Source organism: Drosophila guanche, unplaced genomic scaffold, assembly GCF_900245975.1.
Source record: "Drosophila guanche unplaced genomic scaffold, DGUA_6, whole genome shotgun sequence".
NCBI lineage: Eukaryota > Metazoa > Arthropoda > Insecta > Diptera > Drosophilidae > Drosophila > Drosophila guanche.
In genome coordinates this window covers 4,990,373-5,011,929 of record NW_022995752.1, presented here as the reverse complement: position 1 = coordinate 5,011,929, position 21,557 = coordinate 4,990,373, and the positions used below count along the sequence as shown (strand labels likewise).

At 38.9% G+C, this 21,557-nt stretch overlaps 1 protein-coding gene across 6 annotated transcripts in view; it reads right to left on the bottom strand.

Moving 5' to 3' along the window:
• The window catches only part of LOC117588055 (serine-rich adhesin for platelets), a 58,658-nt gene that overhangs the window by 35,865 nt on the left and 1,236 nt on the right, over positions 1-21,557 (bottom strand). For 3 of the 6 annotated variants that reach the window (XR_004574091.1, XR_004574093.1, XM_034279111.1), the window contains exons 1-3: positions 7,972-8,590; positions 690-1,162; positions 19-225 (exon numbers count right to left, since the gene is read on the bottom strand). Coding sequence is in view for 3 of the 6 variants with exons in the window: in XM_034279111.1 (XP_034135002.1) it covers positions 19-225; positions 690-771 (289 nt within the window). In the remaining 3 variants the exon portion in view is untranslated. Of the gene's footprint in view, positions 1-18; positions 226-689; positions 1,163-7,971; positions 8,591-21,557 lie in introns of those variants that run through there. The other 3 variants (XM_034279112.1, XM_034279113.1, XR_004574092.1) reach the window with 3 other exon arrangements.

Genomic DNA, 21,557 nt, shown 5'->3' with positions numbered 1-21,557 from the left:
TTCAGGCATTTTGCTTACCTTTTGACACTTCAATGCGTATTACGGAACCGGTTTCAGACTCTGTGGAGCTCCAGAAGCCACCACCCCCGCAATTTCCAGTGGAGCCCCGATGCTGCTGCTGCTCGTGGTAGCCATTCCAACTGTTTTGTGCATGCTCCTCATCCTCGCTGGTCTCCTCCATGATGGGCTCCAGCATTTGCCGGGAGTTCGACAAGTAAATGGCATCTGAAAGATACAGAAAAACGATAAGTTAATTGTCTGGCCGCCTCTTCTGCTGTGTCTTTTAGTCCCCCCACTTAGCATCAGTGCCTGCCACTTGCGCATCTTCATGGGTGGAAGAACCATCTCCAGCTGTGACTACAACAAAACTAAATCCAAGAAGCCAAGCGACAATCTGTCAGAGCAGAAAAAGAGGCACAGACTCTCTCTCCTGTGCCCTATCCCTATCCCTACCACTGGCACTGTCTTTGCCTTCTGCCTTCTGCCACTGCATCTGTCTGTCATCCAATTCCATTTAACTGCAACTCTCGATCTTATCTGCTCTACTGCGGCATTATTCATGCCCGCTTAATTATGCAATTTATTAATAAAGACCCATAATGGCAGGGCATTCAGCATACAGACTCGGGCGGACTCGGGCTGACCCAAAGTTAGACATTCATTCTACTGATCTGCGCCTCCTCTCTTACCTTGCTGTTCGAAACTGTTGCCCAAACTGTTCCACGTTGTGGGTGCATTACTCAGATAACCCGCTAGATCGAGGTGCTCCATTTTTTCCGAGGGTTTTCTTCTGCTGAGTTTATTTTTTTGCAAGTCTTTTTAGCACTCAAGTCTTTGTAAATTTCAATACGTTTTTTACTGCAATACTTTAGTTGTTTCTAGTTCCAAGTATCACATCGGTTCGTTTTCTATTTTGTAGCTTCTGTTTCTCTCGTTCGACGCTTGTTCGCCTTTTGGTCAGTTTCTCTTCAGTGAATGCGAATGCGAATGTGAATCGGATTGTGAGTGTGAGTGCATCTGGAGCGTTGATGTTGTTGAATAGCACCTTCCCATTTCCATTCGCGTTGCCGTTTGCGTTGCTTTGTTGTTTTCGATTTCTGCAATTCGGTGGCAGCATTCGAGTACAGAATTTTGTTCTATTTTCGATAAGCGAAAACGATATCTGATGGAAAACAAAGAGAAGAGAGTTAGTTCTGTTTTTTGCGATAAGAATTCAGAGTCATATTTGTATGTATGAATGGAAATAGAGTTAAAAAGAGACCCGTAAAGTAATATAATTTCGATAAGTATATGTTGGGGATATTTTTAAACTATTTTCAGCTTTAAATAGCTCTACATTTTCGGATGTATACAAATTAAACCTCTTTGGGATATCTTTAGCTCAGCTACAGCTTGAAATCGTTATTAAATAAATCATTTAGACACATTTGGAAAGTTTTCATATATCTTTGAAGAAATAACCCTAATTATAAGATTTAAACTAAATCAACTCCTGTACAACTCGAATATTTACTAATTAGGCCCCTGCATGCCGTTCCTTAGCATTTTTAGTCATTAATTAACCGATTTGAAGGTATTTAGAGGTTTGAAACATTGTACTTAATTGGTTTCCAAAATTTGTAAACTAACTTTGGATTAACTTATTTTTTTTTATTTTTTTTTTTTCTCTCTCTTTATATTTACAATCTGTTTTTAAACAATAAGTAAATTGTATAATTAATATTCAATTAACAGAAATAGCAGTTTTCCAATGAGCCCTGCTATTATATATAACATCTTTTTAGTTTGTTAAATTTATCTATCAGGGATATCGAGAATGTGGTATCTTTTCAGTCTTCTTACTGTTAGGCTATTGTCTAATAGACTTAAGGCTAAATTATTTTCGTGGTTGTGGAGTCTGTCGATGTATTTCTTACTAGTTTTCTTTATTTCTTCTTTAATGGTTGGAATATTCAGATCTTTGTGGATGTTTGCATTAGATACGTAAAACGGAGCATTGACAATTTGTCGCAAAGTTTTTGATTGGTAACGCTGAAGTATTTCAATATTAACTTATGGCAATAGCTTTAAGTTTTTTTGTACCACTAACATTTTTTCTACCTTAAAAATCACACATATTTAATGTTCCGAAACAGCTGTGTTCATTACTTATACAACTCTAAACAGATACAAATTTTAAAACCCAATACTAAATGCCTTCCCTCAAGTGCTAATTGATTTCTGATTTTTCTCTCCATTTAATGGTTTCTGCTTAATCTCTCATCAATGCAAGTGTTCTCTGGCCTCGATAACTATTTCTGAATTGTACTTTAATGTAAGGGATACTCACTTAATCGATTGCAATAACATTTGGATAGGTAATCTCTTGCCCCTGCCTCCTGCCAATGCACTGGAATCATATTATGGTTGGGCATTGAATTTCAATATAAAATTGAAATATTTTGTATACCCGGTACTCGAAGAGTAAATAGGGTATATTGTATTTGTGGGGAATAACGGTTGTATGTAACGCACAGAAGGAAACGTTTCTGAACCCATAAAGTATATATATTCTTGATCAGCATCAATAGCCAAGTCGATTGAGCCATGTCTGTCCGTCCGTCTTGTCGAGCGCCTGGATCTCAGAGACTATAAAAGCTAGAGCCACCAAATTTTGCATCCAGACTTCTATATGCTCACACTGTTACACGTGTGTTTCAAAAATGAGCCACGCCCCCTTCCGCCCCCGCAAAAAGGCGAAAACCTCCCAAATCTACAATTATGGAGATACTAAAGATACTGAAAAAAACTAAAAACGCCATTCCGCAGGGAATGACCATATCTATCAGATCAACAAATTGGGATTTGATTGGATCATTATTATGCCCCAATGAAGAAATAAATTTCCAGTGGCTTAACCCACCCCGTCCCGCAGCTTATATTTGTTTTTTTCAAATTCTCTCATTCACACTCTGCTTCTGCATTATGCGGCCTCTGCCTCTGCCTCTGCCTCTTCCGATTTTTAACCCACCCCGTCCCGCAGCTTATATTTGTTTTTTTGCAGTGTGTGGGTCTAGGGAAGGGGGTCGAGCTTACGGAGCGTGGTGGCTTGAGAAGTGTTAAAGATGTAGATGACAGATGAAGAAAAAATATATAATTTGACATATAACCACTAAGGTACAGATGTTGTACTGAGTGCCGGGTATAAAAGTTTTGACGCGTTAGAAGCGTCTCACACAACCCTTCTCTTTTTTTTTAAAGAAACTGTTCTTTTTGGTGTGCCTTTTTCTGCTGCTTGGATGGTGTTGTGAAATGTGTGTGTTTTTGTGTTGTGTTTCCAATCTGTTTATAAATATCCCCTGAAGTTTACATTGCTCGGAATTGTGAAATAAATACGCGTTACGCACACACGGATGCCCCAGTGACGTTAGCGCAAATATTTGTTGCTGCTCCCTGTTTACATTGGGGCATAATTTCAGCTCCCAGACTCCAGACGTGGCCCCCGCCCTTATGACATTGAATTGGGATTCGGAATCTGGGTTATCAGCATTCATAGCACAGAATCGAAAAATCAGCCTGAAATGTAAAAATCTATAAATTATAAACTGCAACTGGAGGCAATATTTGCACAATTCAATTTGTGATTTTTGTTGTTGCAATTTTCATACATTTGTTTGTTCCCCACTCGATGCGGTTGGTTCGCCCACTGGATCCCAGCTGCCAGCTGCATTGGTGGGGTGTTCCGGGCAACTATTTTTGATTTATATTTATAATTTTTGCCGTGTGCAAGGCGAACTACGCCTGTACTTTTACAGAAATTATAGAATTGCTTATTACCATTGCCTGGCCGTAGGCGAGGCAGGGAGGCTGCAATTAAAGACACCCACACATGACGGGCTCCATAACGGGGCGGACCACACAACGTTCCACAGGTGCAATGAATAGGCTAAATGCAACTCTGCAACTCGAATAATCATTTAGATCGTTAGGGAAAGCTTTTAGCACTGATTTTTACGGCTCTTAAACACAACATTTTTATTTAGACCGATGGGATATCCATTTAGTATCGAGATTAAGAGCTCTAAAAACCTTCAAAAATATTATTCGAACATGCAGGTGTTTACCGAGATAAATACTAAGGATTCAGAGTCAATATAACATCTGTAATAAACTTTAGATCATTATTGCCTTAACATTAAAAATAATATCGCAGCTCATTTATTTCACATAAGAAAACATTACTAAAGTCTTTTCATAACACTAGACAAAATCAAACACTAGAAGATAACTTTCACCTAAAAACTAGCTCCTTCCCACATTCATTGCTTTGATCTATAGATGATTTATAGATCTAAACACATTTAGTACACATATTTAGCACCCTCTGCGTAAACATATGCAGAAAGCGGAAACCCACTGACGACAACAGCAGCTGAATCTTTTCATCTAACACTTTAGCGCTGGTTAAGAACGCATTCATCGTAGCTCTATATTCCCTTTGCGGAAATAGTTTTCACTTTCTTCGCGCCACTTTCCTCCGCCGCTGACTCACAGAAAGAAAGACAGAAAGACTCGTGTCTTGTCATAAGTCAAGTATATGCAAGAAATATCACTCTAATTAATCATGCAGATGAGAAGCTACCATATTTAGATGTTTTGGCATGTAAATAGAAACTTTGACAGCTGTCCAAGAAACCCAAGGAGAATAAATAGAGGGGGTGTCATCCGAAGAAAGGGGTGCACAAGTGCCTTGAGAGCGTGACATCAATCATTTATCTCGTGGCTTATCGCCCAGGGAATATGCCTTCATGTCTATATGGAGTGCTCGAACACAGATAGATAGAGAGATATATGGAGTACTTAAGTAGCTAGATATACCAGACAAGACCAAAGGAATATATTCTTTTGTTTAGTACATGTTCTAGTAGATTCTGCAAGCACCAACAACAAATTAATTGTAAAATATACGCCCACCGATAAGATACGGGGGGAACTACAACTACAATGTTAGCGTAGGAAAGTTACTGTGGACAAATCTACCGACAAGACACCCTGTATTATGTGGAGCACCCAGATAATTATAAATCGGAAGTTGTTTGCTTTTGGGCTTTGCTCAACGCATCCATCAAAAGGTGGAGTAACTAAGCCCCCCTCATTGGATGTGAACTTTGGAGCCTGCAAAAAAAAACATGAATAAAAACAAGAGTCAGGCATGGTATATGGTTGCCCTCGTAGATCGGTAGAGACAGTACACATTTTGGCATGAAATAAATAGCTTGGAAGAACGGTGGAATGAACTTTTATATAAGCTGTCCTGTCCTATGTTTTTGAAGATTGACAGAACGAGAGAGAAGAACCTCATACACTCTTTCTCTCCCTGCTGTACTTCGTATGATCACATCCCTTCCCAATGTCCTAATAAGTCCTGGCACGCCTGCAAAGGTCTACAGAACTCGAGACTGTCTTTCCCGTGACACAAACTTTGCTTGTACCTTCACAGATCTGTAGCATGAGAGACACTCTACTATTCTCAGGGCTTGGATCAATTGAAACATTGACACTTGTACCATACAAGTCATTCACATTTCGCTTCGAATAAAAAAAGAAGGCCGAGAAAGAGATAAACAAAAAAGAAAAAAAAAGAAAATAAGTTCACATGCCAACGTTAAACGAAATGCGTCACATTTCAGACTCCTCTATAAATAAAATGCTTAAAAAACCCCAACCAAAACGAAAAACCTCAACCACCGCGGCACAACATTTGGCTACGCTCTGATAGAAGGGCAGGCTAGGCCAGGAGAGAATGTTCTTAGAAAAGCATAAATTATTTTATAAGATAGGTACAAAAACCACAGAGAGTGCGTGGAGCTATAGAACATTGCGGAAATCTAGGAGGGAGAAAACTATGGGGCCTGTAGCCATCTGGCTTTCCTTGGCCTGTACCAAGCCGCCGTTGATCTTACGAGTAATTGCAAAAGATCCACCAGTTCATGCGCCCCGTGCCGTCTGCCCTATATGCCTCAGAAATATGCAGTTATAAATTGCTTAATTCTGCCCCTCTTGTCCGCACCGCCTGCGATGGCCAGCGATCGCCCTCTTAGCCCGCGTGGCCACGCATTGTACGATCATCTTTTACACACAGCCCCTTCCGATACTCTGTTTATTTTGGTTTCGTTTCGGGTTTTGTTCAATTTCTTGCCCGTTTGCTTTTCGGTTTGGCCTTTCATAAACACAAAACACAACACAGCAAAAACGAAAAGGGACTTGTGAAAAGCTTCTTACGCGTCACAACGTATATACCCTGGTTCTTCTAAATCGAAATCTAAACACACCTAAGTCTACATTACTTTTTACACCAAAACAGTTCACGAAGCAGAGTGAGAGAAAATGTTCAAAATTAAAAAAAAAAAACTTCTGCACGGGATTGATTAATTCTGGACGTTGATATGCAATGACTGCACCATCAAGTGGCCCATGCGACACCAAGCCAAAGCCTGTTACGCGCGGAACCTAGCAGAACGCAGCCCTCCTCCCGCCCAACCGACCGAGGGGCACTGCCGCATGACGCGCGGCGCGATTAACCGAACCAGTCGCGAGCATGCAGGAAAGATAGATGTTAGGCTAATATTCGAGGAAAATTAGATCTAATCATAACTAGACTAAGCTAAGCTATAGCTAAGCAAGCAGAAATTACCAAAATCAGAAACAAGACAAAACTAAAATGAAACCACTGCAAATTATTTTCTTCATTCTGGATATAATATTGATCCAAACTGATCCCAATTCGGCATATGATATGATAGATATGGTCATTCCCTACCGAATGGAGTTCTTAGTTTTCTTTTATCTTCATCCAGACTGATGGACGGACGGACAGACGGACGTCTGTCTGTCCAGACGTGGCTATATCGACTCGGCTAGTGATGCTGATCAAGAATATATTTATATACTTTTTGGGGTCGGAAACTTTTTCGTCTATGCGTTACAAATTTACATCGACTTTCGAGCACAAAAACAATATACCCCATTTTCTCTTCAAGTACCGGGAATAAAAAGCTCAAATGGAATATCGGATATATGTACATCTGTAAGGGACACGCTTGCTTTTGGCCTGATTGATGAGTCATTCCGTTGTATAATTACATATCAAAGGGGGCTCTACGTTGCGATATTTTTCGTAATATGCCTAAGTAGGCAAGTAAATAAATGTACGAATATATACAATGTATGTGCATAGGTAGGGTCTTAAGGTGGAATTAGCACAGTTAGCTCATGGCATTTCCAAAAGTTTTGGCACAAATTAGACCTTGGGACCAAATTAGACCTAAAACAGCAAAGAAATTGTTGCAAATTCGAACAAAACATTTATCTTTTTAGTGTAATTTAAAGTCTTAATGCATATGTTTTAGTACTAGTATGGAAAAGAGTGAAATCATTGTAAGAAAACGGAAAAAGTTTCCTTTCAATCTAAAATCTATAAACTCATTAAGTACACTTCACCTTCAAGACTTTCCTATCGTCATTTCCTTTGAAAAATATTAGGTTTAAATCAAGTAGGCAATGTTTAAAAGAAACCTTTAACAGCTTAGATCCTCAGTGTTTTTTTAACACTTTTTGAAGTATATTAATTTTTTTTCACCACTTTTTATAGATATGTAAAAACTAAAATATAATTGAGTTTTTTAATCCTACATTCAAACTTTTACAACATCAAGGATTCTTTTCTACAAAGAATAAAACATTAAAATCACGTTGTGAAACCCTTAATTAAATCATTTTACCACCCACATTCATAGTAGACTTTTAGTTTTTTGTGCCAATAAATCGAATCGAAAAAAAATCCATTATATTTGCAGTTCGCCGCCAGTTTCTAAAACCTTATCTTGTGTGGTGTGTGTAAACAAATGTTTACTTTTCTTAATTATCAATTTACCAGGCCGCACCCTTCTTTATAAGAACCTTCAATGGAGCCTCCCCCATCTCTGCTCTCACCTGTGGTCGTTGAGAAACTGCTCGTTCGTTTGTTGTAATCCCTTAAACGTTGTGCTAAAAACCTAAAACGTTTTTAACACCAAGGCACTAACTGAATTTCGTATTTAGCTCAATGTGCAATTACAGCCAAGAGAGTCAAATGTCGTTATATATATATATATATAGTTGTATATATTTTATATAGGGTATGGTTATCGTGGAGTGCACATTTTGTGTGTATGGAAAACACACAGAAAAAACACACTGAAAAATGTTATAATAGTAAACCAAAATAATAATCGTGCGGTGCGGTGCCGTTGGCCGTGTGTGATAAGGCGATTCTCTTAACACAAAAAACAAAACAGCGGCACGTCGTCGTCGAATGGCAATCGCCGGAAACTAGAGGGTCGTCGCTACGCTTCGCGGTTCCCGTACTAACGTGGCTCTGTAATCTTGTTGCCAATTTTTCTGCCGTGTGCTTCGTGCTTTTTTTAGTACATGTGCTAACGGGCGACTGTTTAAGCGGTAAAAGTGCTAAAACGTAAGGGTGCCCCGCGACACAAACGATCCACTCAACCGACACACCTACCGCTAACCACACCGTTCGACCAACCGACCGATCGCAGCAGCGTCTGGGATTCGTTTGAGTACTGGCAAAAGCAGAAAAAAAGGCTCAGACTCATTCGGGAGGAGGCGTCAGCGATGATGATACTCGGCGACACACGATCATAATTCTTTTGTTTCTGATTTTATTTACAATTTTTTCAACGCAGCGTCGCAGCCGGCCGAGTCGTCGTCTTGTGCGATTGCAGTCGCGAATCCCCATATAGTAAATCCCCAACGCATAAATATTTCGAAAATAGGGAAAAACAAAAGTTCGCGCGTTATCCCCGGCATCATTCTCAATGATCTCTTACCACATTGAAGAGCCGGCCGACTGGTTACGCCCCACCATTCCACGCCAAACTGAAACACCAAACTGATCGTCAGTGTTGTATATTGATTTGTTTGCATATAACAAGAAGGAAAACATCTACTTTTTTTGGGGGGTGGCGACTACAATCGCTGCTGGTCAGCGATAAGACCTTATCGCTTACAATGTCACTGGCTTAGGGTTTCTTTTTGGCTCATTATCTAGAGAAGGCTCTTTGGACACGGTGACGAATGCAATCAGAGATAAACGGGGTCTAGGACAACAATAAAAATGGGGTGAAGAGTGCACTAAAGAGTATTCATAGGAGGAATTCACGAGAGGATAGCAAAAGGAACCAGTCGAAAGCTTTGTCACAACATTCTTGATCAACTGTAGATTCTTTGCATTGGTTAGTCCTACTATAAAAGCTTTGGCTTGCACTTTGTTGTATTGCATCACAATCCTAAACTCAATCGACTGTTGAAGAAACTCTATAAAATCACTAAATGGATTTAAGCTAATGGGTTTCAAAGCACTATTCAGGCAATTTCAGTTGCACACGCTCTCTAAGAGACCAGACTTCACGCCATACTGCCAGTTTCTAAGTCAACTCTAAACTTTTCACACCTTTCGCTGCCTCTGCTGGCTCTGTCATGTAACTCGCCCCGAATTCGTTTTACAATTTCGTTATGTTTTTTTTTTCTCTTGGCATTATATTTTTTGCGCCAGCGAGTCAAAGTTGAAAGTGTAATAAACTTGCGTGTGAAACGCACCAAATTCGAACAAAAGGCAAAATCCGTTCGCTTGGGTCTGGTCTGTTTTTATTTTGCACAGCACTCCAGATGTCTAATGGACTTTCACTTTCCTCCACTCTGTGACTCAGAGAGACGAATGAATCTCCATTTGATGCGCGTATAACTAAAGTCAGGCCCAACCACGAACCACAGCACAGCACACATTTTCAGATTCATTAACATTCGGTTTTCGCAAAAGTCTGAGAGACAAAATTTGGAAATGGTGAGACGCTACTCCGCAATTGCAGTCGCAATAGCAGACTTTTAAATTTAGTGGGAAACCAAAAACTCCTACAAACAGATAAACAAAAAAATAAATAACTGGTGGGTTTGTGTAGATTACGACTAGGGAATACCGAGTGGTGAGTAAATAATTATAATTCTTTAGGTGGGATAAAGCTTGTATTTAGTTTAGGGAAAGGCTCTTGACAATAGGATGAGAATTTCAACTCAATTGAGACTAGTCTCAGATTTTAAGAACATATTTTTCAAATCTTATTATTATGTACTTTTTATGATTTTGTGTTGATCGATGATACTGAACTTAAATTGATCACCCATCATTTTTAGACAACCCAACTACTCCAAAGATTTAATCTACAGAAAATCCTCTACAAAAACGAAAATTTAATTGTACATACATATGTATCGGCCCTATACAGACATCCCCTCCACACTTCAATTGCTGAGTACAAAAAAACTCTTTACTCAATTGCAAATATAGATACATTTTGTTGGGTCTTTCTTCACTTTTTTTTTGTGTCTCTTTGGGGCATCGTTTGCGAAATTCGTGAATTGCTTAACCACAATTCTCAGATTCAGTCCCGGACTTAATCCCAGTCTTTCAGAGACACTATGCAATAGATTGTTCCCTAAAGTTTTCACAACTTTCAACAGTGAGGAACTGTAGCCGTTGAGGCGAGCAGGAAGTAACCGCAAAAGTGAATGCCTTGAAATGTCTGGAAATCCTACAACTTACGACTTAGGTGGGGTCTCAATGCACATTAATTGATCTCCGGAGTCTCAAGCTGTGTTTTTTTTCTCTTTATTTTCCATTGGCCACGCGCCACGCCTACTGTTTCACTTTGGTTTCGTTTTTGTTTATGCAAATTTTGAAGCTTTTATGTAGTTTTTTTGCTGTTACCTTTGTTGTTCATTATAATTCATGTTTTCTGATTTTCTGCTCTAATGAAATGTTTAGTTGGGAAGCCGCCGTTGCAGCAACCTTGTGGCGGTATTGCACTAAACAACAATTTTTGTGTAGGAATTGGAGAATGGAATTAATTATGGAATTTTGGTTTGCTCATTTCTTTACATGTTCAGTAGATGTTTAGATATTTAGTGTTCAGTATGTACATTTTTTAGGAGCTTTAATGAATGCTTAAGACTAAGATCTATAAAAAACGAGAAGGGACGTGTGAGACACCTCGTCCGCGTCAAAACTTTTACACCCTGTACTCAGTCAAATTTTCTGTACCTCATTCGTTTTTTTTTCGATTTTTACGTTATACATTTATACCCGGTACTCAAAGAGTAAATGGGAAAAAATCTGCTGTATCTACAATTTTGAAGATAAAAGAAACCTAAACGCCATTCTGTAGGGAATGACCATATTTCTATCAGATCACTTAGTTTGGATCCGATTGGATCATTATTATATCCACATTGAAAAAATTAATTTGAAGTTTCTTAACCCAGCAGTTTTATTGCACATTCTCTCATGGGCTCTAGGGGAGGTGTGTTGGCGTGAGAAGTGATGTAGATGTAGATTACAGCTGTTGAAAAAAATGTAAAATGTACTCTACTGAGTACCGGGTATAAAAGTTGAGACGCTTAAGAAGCGTGTCACACTTTCCATCTCGTTTCTACTTATGTCATCTACATCTACATCACTTCTCACGCCAACACACTCTTTTAGCGTGCAACCGTCCCCCAGTGACGCACACTGCATGAGAAACCAAACAATAATTTCCTTCTGTGTAAAAACACAATACCCTATACCGGGTATAAAAAGAGTGTGGAATAGTTTTCTAATGATTTCTAATTTCCTTAATGATTTATATGCTATTTGTTTATTAATGTTTTATTAGGTTAATTATTTAAATATCATTTATAGACCAACTCCCTTAAGAGATAGGTAAACCTTTTCCCTGGGGCATTTTCCCTAACCTTCCTCAATTTTGTAGCTTGGTATAATATTTTTCTCCTGTGCACGGCACTGGGTTTTGGTCTAATAATTTGTTAACAGTCTAAGTTTTTGCATTTTCCTGCTTGTGTAATTATTTTCGATTCCTGTTTTATCGAATGAACGGCTTGCGCGAAGTGGGTCAACCCCGACTTGAGAACCAAAGGATTTTTTATGGTGACATTTTAGACAGAGAGATCTAGAGATCTCTCCACAAAACTCTAAATCACTTGAGCAAACATCAACAAAAGTTCGTGGGAAAACCGCAAAACTTGCTGCCAGATTCGAATCGATTGTCTCGCTCGATTTGTGTTTATAAAGTCACTCGAACTCAACGTGGGGAGGCATCGTCGTCATTATGCAAAAATTCCCATTTTGCAGTCGATCTATAAACACATTGTGTAATACAAACGTACACATATGTATGTACATATATATGTATATTTGTATTTGTGACTTTAAGTTATCTTTCTGTATGGCTTTGTATAATATTTCTGCCAGAGAACATGTTTTAATGCGTTTTAAATAAACTTTTTGCAAAGTTGAAGGTGGGATTGTTATGATTTTACAGATGTCAATCGGTTATGAGTTTGTATATGGTTTAATTTGACGGCAGGAATGAAATAATAGCCATAAAGTCTATCTAAATTAAACTTTATTTTTTAGGAATGTTTGAATGCTCCGAGCTTATATGTAGCTTAGAAATTATAGAATGCAACATACTTCAGTTTTATTTGACTGATTCTGAATTTTCGAAGTTTCAACGTGTTTTCAACATGTGGAACTAACCTTCTATCGGACATAAAAATTAAAACGAGAATAGACGTGTGTGACGAGTCTTACGCGTCACAACTTTTATACCCGGCACTCAATACTACATCTGCACCTTAGCGGTTATTTGTCAAATTTTACAGTGGGGAGCAATGTTGAGTACATGTTCACAATTACTGAATTTTGTCGCCCCTAACTTCTAAACGTATAATGCAAACTTTTCCAATTTTTTTCTAGATATCAATCACTTTATCTTTAACAAATAGACAATCCCAGAAAAATACAAACGTGAAGCTTTTAAATAGCAAAAAATAAAAAAACTAAAATAACTCGAATGTACTCATTTGTGCACTTTTCGTTATTTTATATTTCTAAATTTTCTAATCAATAATACGCTAACAGAATTGATGTTAAATATTTTTTTTGTATATTCTAGTAATACTACCATCAAATTAAAACATTTCTCATATTAATCGAAGCAGATTTGATGAATTTATTAAATAGTGTCTATGTTGTACCTGAGACTGAAAAAACAATATCTAGAAATTTTAAATATTACAGTGTAGCTCACTGAAAATGGCTATACGACATCCAATAAGGCTGAAAACATTGGCATTAGCGAATCGGTGGTGATCTGAGTGGAAAAGATGCGACATTTTGTCCCGGAAAAGCAAAGCCAAGGTCGCCCTAAGGCGCTAACAGACCCAAAAGCTGGACTTATAATGTTGCAAATTAGGAACAAGAACTTTCTAAGGCCCAAAAATGCTCTTTTCGCATAATACTATCAATGTTGTTCTAGATGGCCAAGTATGGCCATCGTACCACCATTTAAAACATCCCCACACCATTTTACATCATTTACATACATCCACTGTGTGCACAAATACAATATACCCTATTTACTCTTCGAGTACCGGGCATAACTGAATCGCTTTGTATACTATGTTCTATAAACGAATGCAACTATAATTCAATGTTAACTCAATTATCTGTGAAATTCTATATTATTTTTGCACCCAGAAATATCTGCTTTTATATGAAATCCCTCCCAAACACACATTTTCCGAGGCTGCAATGGAAAGCAAGGCCAATTGCTGATTGTTTATAAACATTTGTAAGGCATTTGACATAATTTAGGAAGCTCTTTTTCAATAAATACAAAAAATCTTACAGATATTATTTTCAAACTGTATTTTAAGTTACCAAAACTTGTTTTATTCATTCCAAAGTCTGATTACAAATTCTAAATATACTTTAATAATTTTCCATAATTTATTTATCGACATTTCTTCATACCTTCCCACCGTTTCCAACGCATTTATGATGCATGCAATTTCCATTACAAAATTATAAAAAAAAGCAATTAAATACGAGTAAAAAAAATATTACTTGGAGAACCGAAGCAGCAACAAAGAAAGGAGAGTTACCAAGAGGGCGTGTAGAGTGGCAGTAAAACAGGCAAAAGAAAAAAACAAAGTATTTTTGCTTCTTTTATTGCGACACACTGCAAGAGTGTTTCGAGAGACGACTCGACTAGACTCGACTCGAGTATGTGCCAAATTCGCAGGGAAGTGGCACAACAGCCAGAAAAAAAAGATGATTGAAAACGGGAATGAGAGATAGAATGACGCGTCTGCATTCAAGATGAAAACTGGACACGCCTCAGCGCATGCGCAGCAGCAACGGACAAGCAGCACAGGCAGCACCGGCAACCAAACAAAGTGCCACTTAAGAATACACTCGTATGCCAGCAAATGAATGAATGAATGGCCGACAGTCAGGCAAACTGGCAATTCCAGATGATAAGATGACTTAGACAGACAGACAGATGTACGGAGGAGTCGCATCCACATTCAGAGGGAATGACGAAAGTAGGTGGGCGTTTAATCAACGCCTTCAGGCGGAATGGTGGGATTGTGGAATAGAAATGAGAATTTAGTGGCATGAGGGAACGAAGGTCTCAGGAACGTGGGTGCAGCTCTCAGAGTAGCGCGATCATTGGTACGTGTCTCGGTTGCACAAATCAAACGAAACCTCTCTCCCTCTACCACAGACCGTAAATTAAGCTCAGACTTTGATTTGAATTTTTATTGCTCTCTCCGACCAATCTTTATGTCTCTCTGTGGTTTCTAGATTGAAGTTTTTCTTCTTTTTTTTTGTGGCTCACAGCCATGCTTTGTGGGAACAAGGTCATAAGAAAATGCTTTTTGGAAATTAAGTTGTTGTCAACTTCTTCGGGGAGAAAATGTGACAACAGCAAAAACCGACTCGTCGCCGACCTTCTAAAGTGTTTAGCGGTTGCCCTGGGAAGCAGGCACATATAAAAGGCTTTGTTTAAGAACAGAACGCGGGAACTGTTCAACGGTTAGCCGATTAGGCAGAAAGAGATCTTCAATTAAAGATAGTTTTAACCCATAAAGCGAGGATTCAGAAACATTGAAGAAGAGTACGAAATGTAGAGATCTCCATGGCTCCATAGAATGTAAAATATTTAAAAATCATTTTTAACGCATTAAAATAATTATTCTAAAAGATAAACATTTTGATCCATTCGTAGACCTCAAGTACATAATTTGTAGTATGTAAATAAAAATCGGATTCTTCTCACAATTTAAAAACTCATTCATTTACGAAGAATGATTGGGTAATGAACCAAAATCTATCCAATAATTATAATTATAATTATGTCAAAGAACAACACTTAATGGGATAGCTAAAAAGGATGGATAGCTCAGAAAAATTAGAAAGTTGTTGGTTCACGAAAAACCAAAGAGAGATATAGAAAATAAGCGTTAAATAAATATAAATAAAATAAAAAAAATATCATTAAAATCAAATGCATAAAAAATACATTTTACTGCGCATTTTTCCACTGATCATTGAAACTCAACCACATACAATAACTTATCCATTGGAAAAGCTGTAAATTATACCATATCTTTAGCACTTAATAATTGTCTCAAATTTCAATGGAGAGGTTCAACAAATCTCATGCTCGTGCCGCTCCATTCAACGCTACGTGATGCCGCTCATAAATTCATATCGCAAATATTTAATGGAAATTGTTAGGAATTAACCATCACATTGTTAGATAAACACAGCCACAAACACACAAAAAAGAGGAGGAGCGTGTGAGGTGCTTCGAACGCGTCACAACTTTTATACCCGGTACTCAGTCAGTATACATATCTGTAACTAAGTGTTTTTTCCAATTTTACATTTTTCTACATCTGTCATCTACATCTACATCTCCATCACTTTTCCCTCCAGCGACGCACACTGAAAGAGGCAAGGCAGACCTAGCTCTTAGGTCTCTAAGGGTCGGAAACGCTTCCTTCTGTGTTACATTTTCTACCACAAATACAATATACCCTATTTAGTCTTCGAGTATCGGGTATAAAAACGAAGAAAAATATCCAAACAAAAATGTGTGTGTTTTATTTATGGGGAAATTAAAGCTGCGCAGAAATTACGTAAATTATGCAAATTGAGGCCAAGATAGTCCCCAAAAGAGGAAGCTTAACAAAACACAAACAAAGAAAGAAATCGGATCGTGCTCGAAGTTAAACACCTACACACAGAGATTCCCTCATTCAGAGCCAGGTGTCAAAACTGTGACTGTGACACAAGCACGAGAGGAGAAATACTCATATCATTTCGATTCGACATGGCAAAAGGAGCCAAGTCATTTGTATACATTGACTCTAGTTGAATGGGTGAAAGTGTGTCTGCCAAACACAATCACAAGAGCAAGAGCCTCAATCAAATGCATTATAATTGCCAGCAAATTAACAAAATGATTTAACAATTGATTGAGAGACAGGCGGAGACACCACCCCATAATCAGAAGATTTTGTAAAAGTGTGGCCAATTCCAGAGCGGAAGTTTCCCAAATGTATTTCAAAACACAAACGCTCGCATTGGTTGAATGAACTCTCCGATGAACATTTAGGCTGGGGCCACTCTGAAAACGAGTCAAATCTTAACCAAAAACCATTACCAAAGACTTTCAGTAGAGTTCTTCTACTCTTTGCAGAAACTGAAATCAAAACTTAAATAGTACATAAATTAGTTGGCATTACATTTGTATTTTGGATCGCTTTCTGTGGCTGGGCTGGCCAGCCTAAATCGATTTAAGGTATTTTTTGCAATTGGTTGGAATTTTCAGTTGGCCAAATAATAATTTGTCGGTGGAAATTAAAGCAAAAGGAACAATTTTGTAGACAATTTTGTGGTTTTGGGTTATAAATTATAATTAGGAATACTTTTTATTGTTTGATGAAGTATTGACCTGGCTTTCAGGTAATGCCAATAATGTATTCTGGGTCATATTTTATAAGATCTTAATTTTGATTGCCTTTTGGGATCAATGGCGTTTCCTGAATTGTGACAGATTTTTTCGCAGTGACAATTGGGTTATCAATTTTTTTTCCCTTTAATGTAGTGAATATTTAAGCCCCATATTTATTCCATCAGTAACAGCAGAAACTCCCAAGCAGCTTCCCAAAGATTGTACTCTAGTCAGAATTTAATAATTGATTAATGCAATTCCCTTTCCAATTCGCGCAATCTAAAACAATTTCCGTTCTTAAGTCCTAAAGATGGATTAGCATTTCCATTTATGAATTCACTTTTGAATTCCCAAACTCATTTCCATTATTAAAGCCAGGGAGCTATGTAAATTCTTTCACACTTTTAGCCCGGATCTGCCGGGAGAAGAGAAGCTTTTAACAATTGTTTTACGTTTCTCAATCGTAGTCGTAGTAGTCGTCGTGGTAGACTTTCGATGAAAAGAACTGAAATGCAATGGAAACCTGTTTCGTTTCAATTCAGTTTCTCAAGACATAGTTAAGCTGTTCGGCCTGTTGGGCCGTCTGTCTGTTGGCTATGTGTTGCCTTATAGCATGCAAATCGGTGGCATTATTAGTCATTATGCGGCGGCTGGGACTGGAGCTCTCTGGGTGTCTGTGTGTATAAAAAAAGCTGCCACAAGAGCCGGTTCGGCCTTCACGCAGCCCCGCGAGAGAGGTGTGGACTGAAGCGGCATGGAGTGGACTCGAGTCGAGTAGAGTGGAGTGGAGTGGACCGGAGCGAATTGGTTTAGTTCAAGCGGCGGCCCAAATTTGGGGCGTTGAAAATGCTGTAGTATTTCAATTGCATTTCCATTTGGCATGTTGGATTAGGAAAAGTGTTTTCGTACGCTGAGAAATGTTAATTAAGGCCCAAATTAGGGATATTACTACGGAAAGAGGTAACGAGAACAAGACCCGTAAAGGTACACTGATGATTTGAAGGTTTCAAAATAATTAACATAAAAAGATCTGCAAAGTCACACTTTCATGTCAGGGAGAAAAACAATCAAGTACGAGTACTATTTGGCACAGCATGAATTTTCTAGCGCACCTTTCCTCTCACCTGAAGATTGGGGCCACAGAAGGGCGCCAAATGATGGCCTGACAATCAATCTTTGAGCACTTCTTCGTTAATATTGGGGAAGATCCAATGCCTCAGGCTACATTGGAGTCGAAATGAAATTATGGAATAGGATACCGATGTTTTCTTTTAATTTTATTTGACTCAGTCATCGCTTGGCCTGTGGCCAAAAAGAGAGATATAAATACATTTTGTAATTCCCTCTTCTACTTCTATACGCGTTGACCTGAATCAAGGCAGAAGGCAAGGCATGCACGATCCAAAGCTGTGCCCAGAGAGCTCTGCTCTGTAGAAAGTGTCGCCCCGACCGTTGCCACTCTCTTTTTCTCTCTGACATTTGCTAGGGGGTCTTAATGAACTTTCTGGAGCTTGGCCCCCACAATTGATAAACCATCTTAAAGCCGCATGGAAGCTCAACTTTGACATACTACAAAGACCCAGCAGTTCATTGAAAGGCCATAAACTGGCAGGCAGCTAACTAAAATATAACATTTTAATGTCTTTCTGCTGCTTGAGGCTAAAGTCTGTTAGAATGTACATACATTTGTATGTATCTATGTATGTATGTATATGTATATTATTTATGTATGTATTTTTCCTAACTGCCGGTTAGGAAATTCTAATTAAAATGTTCAAGCTGTGCTCGGGTGGAATCTTCTCACATTTAAGAGTGTTGCTTCCATCTGACTTCTTGTGGGTTTTACAGGTCCATTGTTTGAGGTAGAGATATTGCGTATGGCAGTGAGAATGGGCATGCGAATGATGAACGAGAAGGGACGTGTGAGACGCTTTTTACGCGTCACAACTTTTATACCCGGCACTCAGTACTACATCTGCACCTTAGCGGTGTTTTGTCAAATTTTAAATTTTAAATTTTTTCTTCATCTGTCATCTACATCTACAACACTTCTCACTCCAACACGCTCCGTTAGCTCGCAGCCCTTCCCTAGACCCACACACTGCAGACTCGAGGCAGAGGCAGAGGCACCGTCCGCACACAAAAAAAAAATCAAATAAAAGCTGCGGGACGGGGTGGGTTAAAAGTCGGCACATGCATCGGCAGGGGGAGGGCAGAGGCAGGGGCCGAGTGAAGCAGAAGCAGAGTGTGAATGAGAGAATGTAAAAAAAACAACAAAAGCTGCGGGACAGGCTGGGTTTAGCCACTAGAAATTATTTTCTCCATTGTGGCTATAATAATCCCAATTTGGGGATCTGATAGATATGGCCATTTCCTACGGAATGGCGTTTTTAGTTTTCTTTTATCTTCAAAATTTTAGATTTGGGAGGTTTTCGCCCTTTTGCGGGGGCGGAAGGGGGCGTGGCTCATTTTTTAAATACACTGGTTTCAGTGTGAGCATATAGCAGTCTGGAGGCAAAATTTGGTGGCTCTAGCTCTTATAGTCTCTGAGAACTAGCCGACAAACAAGACGGACAGACGGACAGACAGACTCTATCGACTCGTCTATTGATGCTGATCAAGAAATATATACTCTATAGGGTCGGAAACGTTTCCTTCTGTGCGTTACATACAGCCGTTATTCCCCACAAATACAATATACCCTATTTACTCTTCGAGTACCCGGTATAAAAATAGATAAGTAGAAAGCAAGCAGACCTTTGACTTAAAGCTAAAATGAATTAGAGGCCAGAGCTGTTGAGTTTTAAACAGCAAAACTAAAAAGGAAATCACTCGTCACATGGGAAAGTTAATCTAATAATTATTTAATTATTATTTAACCACCTGGAGTGACAATTATTTATTAAAGACTAAATGTTAATAAGTTCAAATAAATTAAAGAAAACTACCTGCTGTAAGAGCCACCATTTATCATAACAAACGGACCCGTCCACCAACATTCAATTGTGGCAGCCAAAGGATTAGCTAATAAACCATTGTGAAGATCACTACTGAAGACGGGTGTACTTTACTGGAAAGCCCGAAAAAGGCCAAAACAACTTCCATCAATTTGAAAACATGCTCATGAAATGCAACACCAAACAAGAACCAGATCTTTAAAGAACCTACTATTGGATACCCTGTTCTTGCAATTAGTAAAAACAAGTCTCGAAAAAAGTCTGAAAAATAAAGGAAAATATACAAAAAACACAGCCAAACAAAAATATTCTTGTAATATAAATTCTAAAATAATGTTTTTGTAATTATATCTGCTGCCTCCAAAATGCAGGTAAACTTTAAACCCGTCACATACCCCTTCTAATGGGCATCAAAACCACTATAGAGAGGTAGCTGACACTTTGATGGGTGTGCGTATGTGTATGTGTGTGTGGTGGACAGACCTAAAGTGCTACCACAAAAGTAAGTCGAAAAGTATGGCCAAGACACGCGTGATTTATGGGCACGTCTCCGTGGTCCGTGGGTCTATTCATCCAAGAATGTGTAATGTACGAAGAGAATACATGTTTGGGGGGTAACAGCAACAGCAACAGCAACAACAACAGAAAACGGAAAAACAGGAGAAACAGCAGCGGCAGAGATATTGATGCGGCCATAACCATTTCGGTTGAGTTCAACGCCGTCCCCATACCGTCACATTCGAAGTCGCTTTGGAGTTGTTCACGCTTCGTGGGACTCTGCCGGTTGGTGGTTGGTGCTGCTGCTACTGCTGCTGCTGCTGCGGCTGCAATTGCAATTGCAATTTGCAACATGCAACAGATCCTAAAACAATGCACAACACACACCACACCACGCACCACCACCACTGTTGTCTACAGCATTGCCAATCAAAATAGTTAACATATTGTGCAAAAAAAAATAGAAAAAAAAAGTGAGAAAACTCAACAACTCAACGGCTGGCTACAACATTTACATGGCTTGCGTTTTAGACAAATACAATGGAATGGGCCCTGCCGCACTACTGCTACACTGTGAGAAATAATCATATGATAAGCCCAGTAATTGTGGAGTAATTTTAAGGGAAAGTCGGGCTTAGGGCGGCAATTCTGACTGCTTGTTGTCTTTGAAATAAAAATGAACAGAGACAAAGATCGAAAAGAGATTTCATTTTAATGCAGGCTGCACTACACTGTGAGAAATAATCACATAAGCAACTAATTAAGATTCCAATGTAAATGAAATAAAGGAAATTTAAAGATTCTCTGCAATTATTTTTCAAACATTCCAAAACTCCAGACAGACAACCGCTTAAGGTTTCAGGTAAACCTATAATTATGACGCGTAGCGTAGCAATAGGCCTCTTTTTCGTTGAATTTTGTTGGTTAGCACAAACGACAGCAGCTGCAGCATGCCACATGGCTGCTCCTCGATGCTGTGGCAGGTTCAATCAACTCTCGCTCTAGCCTGCATCGTTGCATCGAGCAACAGGTACAGAGAGAGAGAGAGAGAGAGAGAGAGAGAGAGAGAAGGAGAGAGTACCGCACCATGTGCCTTAATGGCCTTGGCTTACGCCTGGGCCAACACACTCGAATTAGCTTGGCTAAGCGGTTTGACGCTCCCCATGGATGATCTAATCGTCATACACTTAGCACTTAA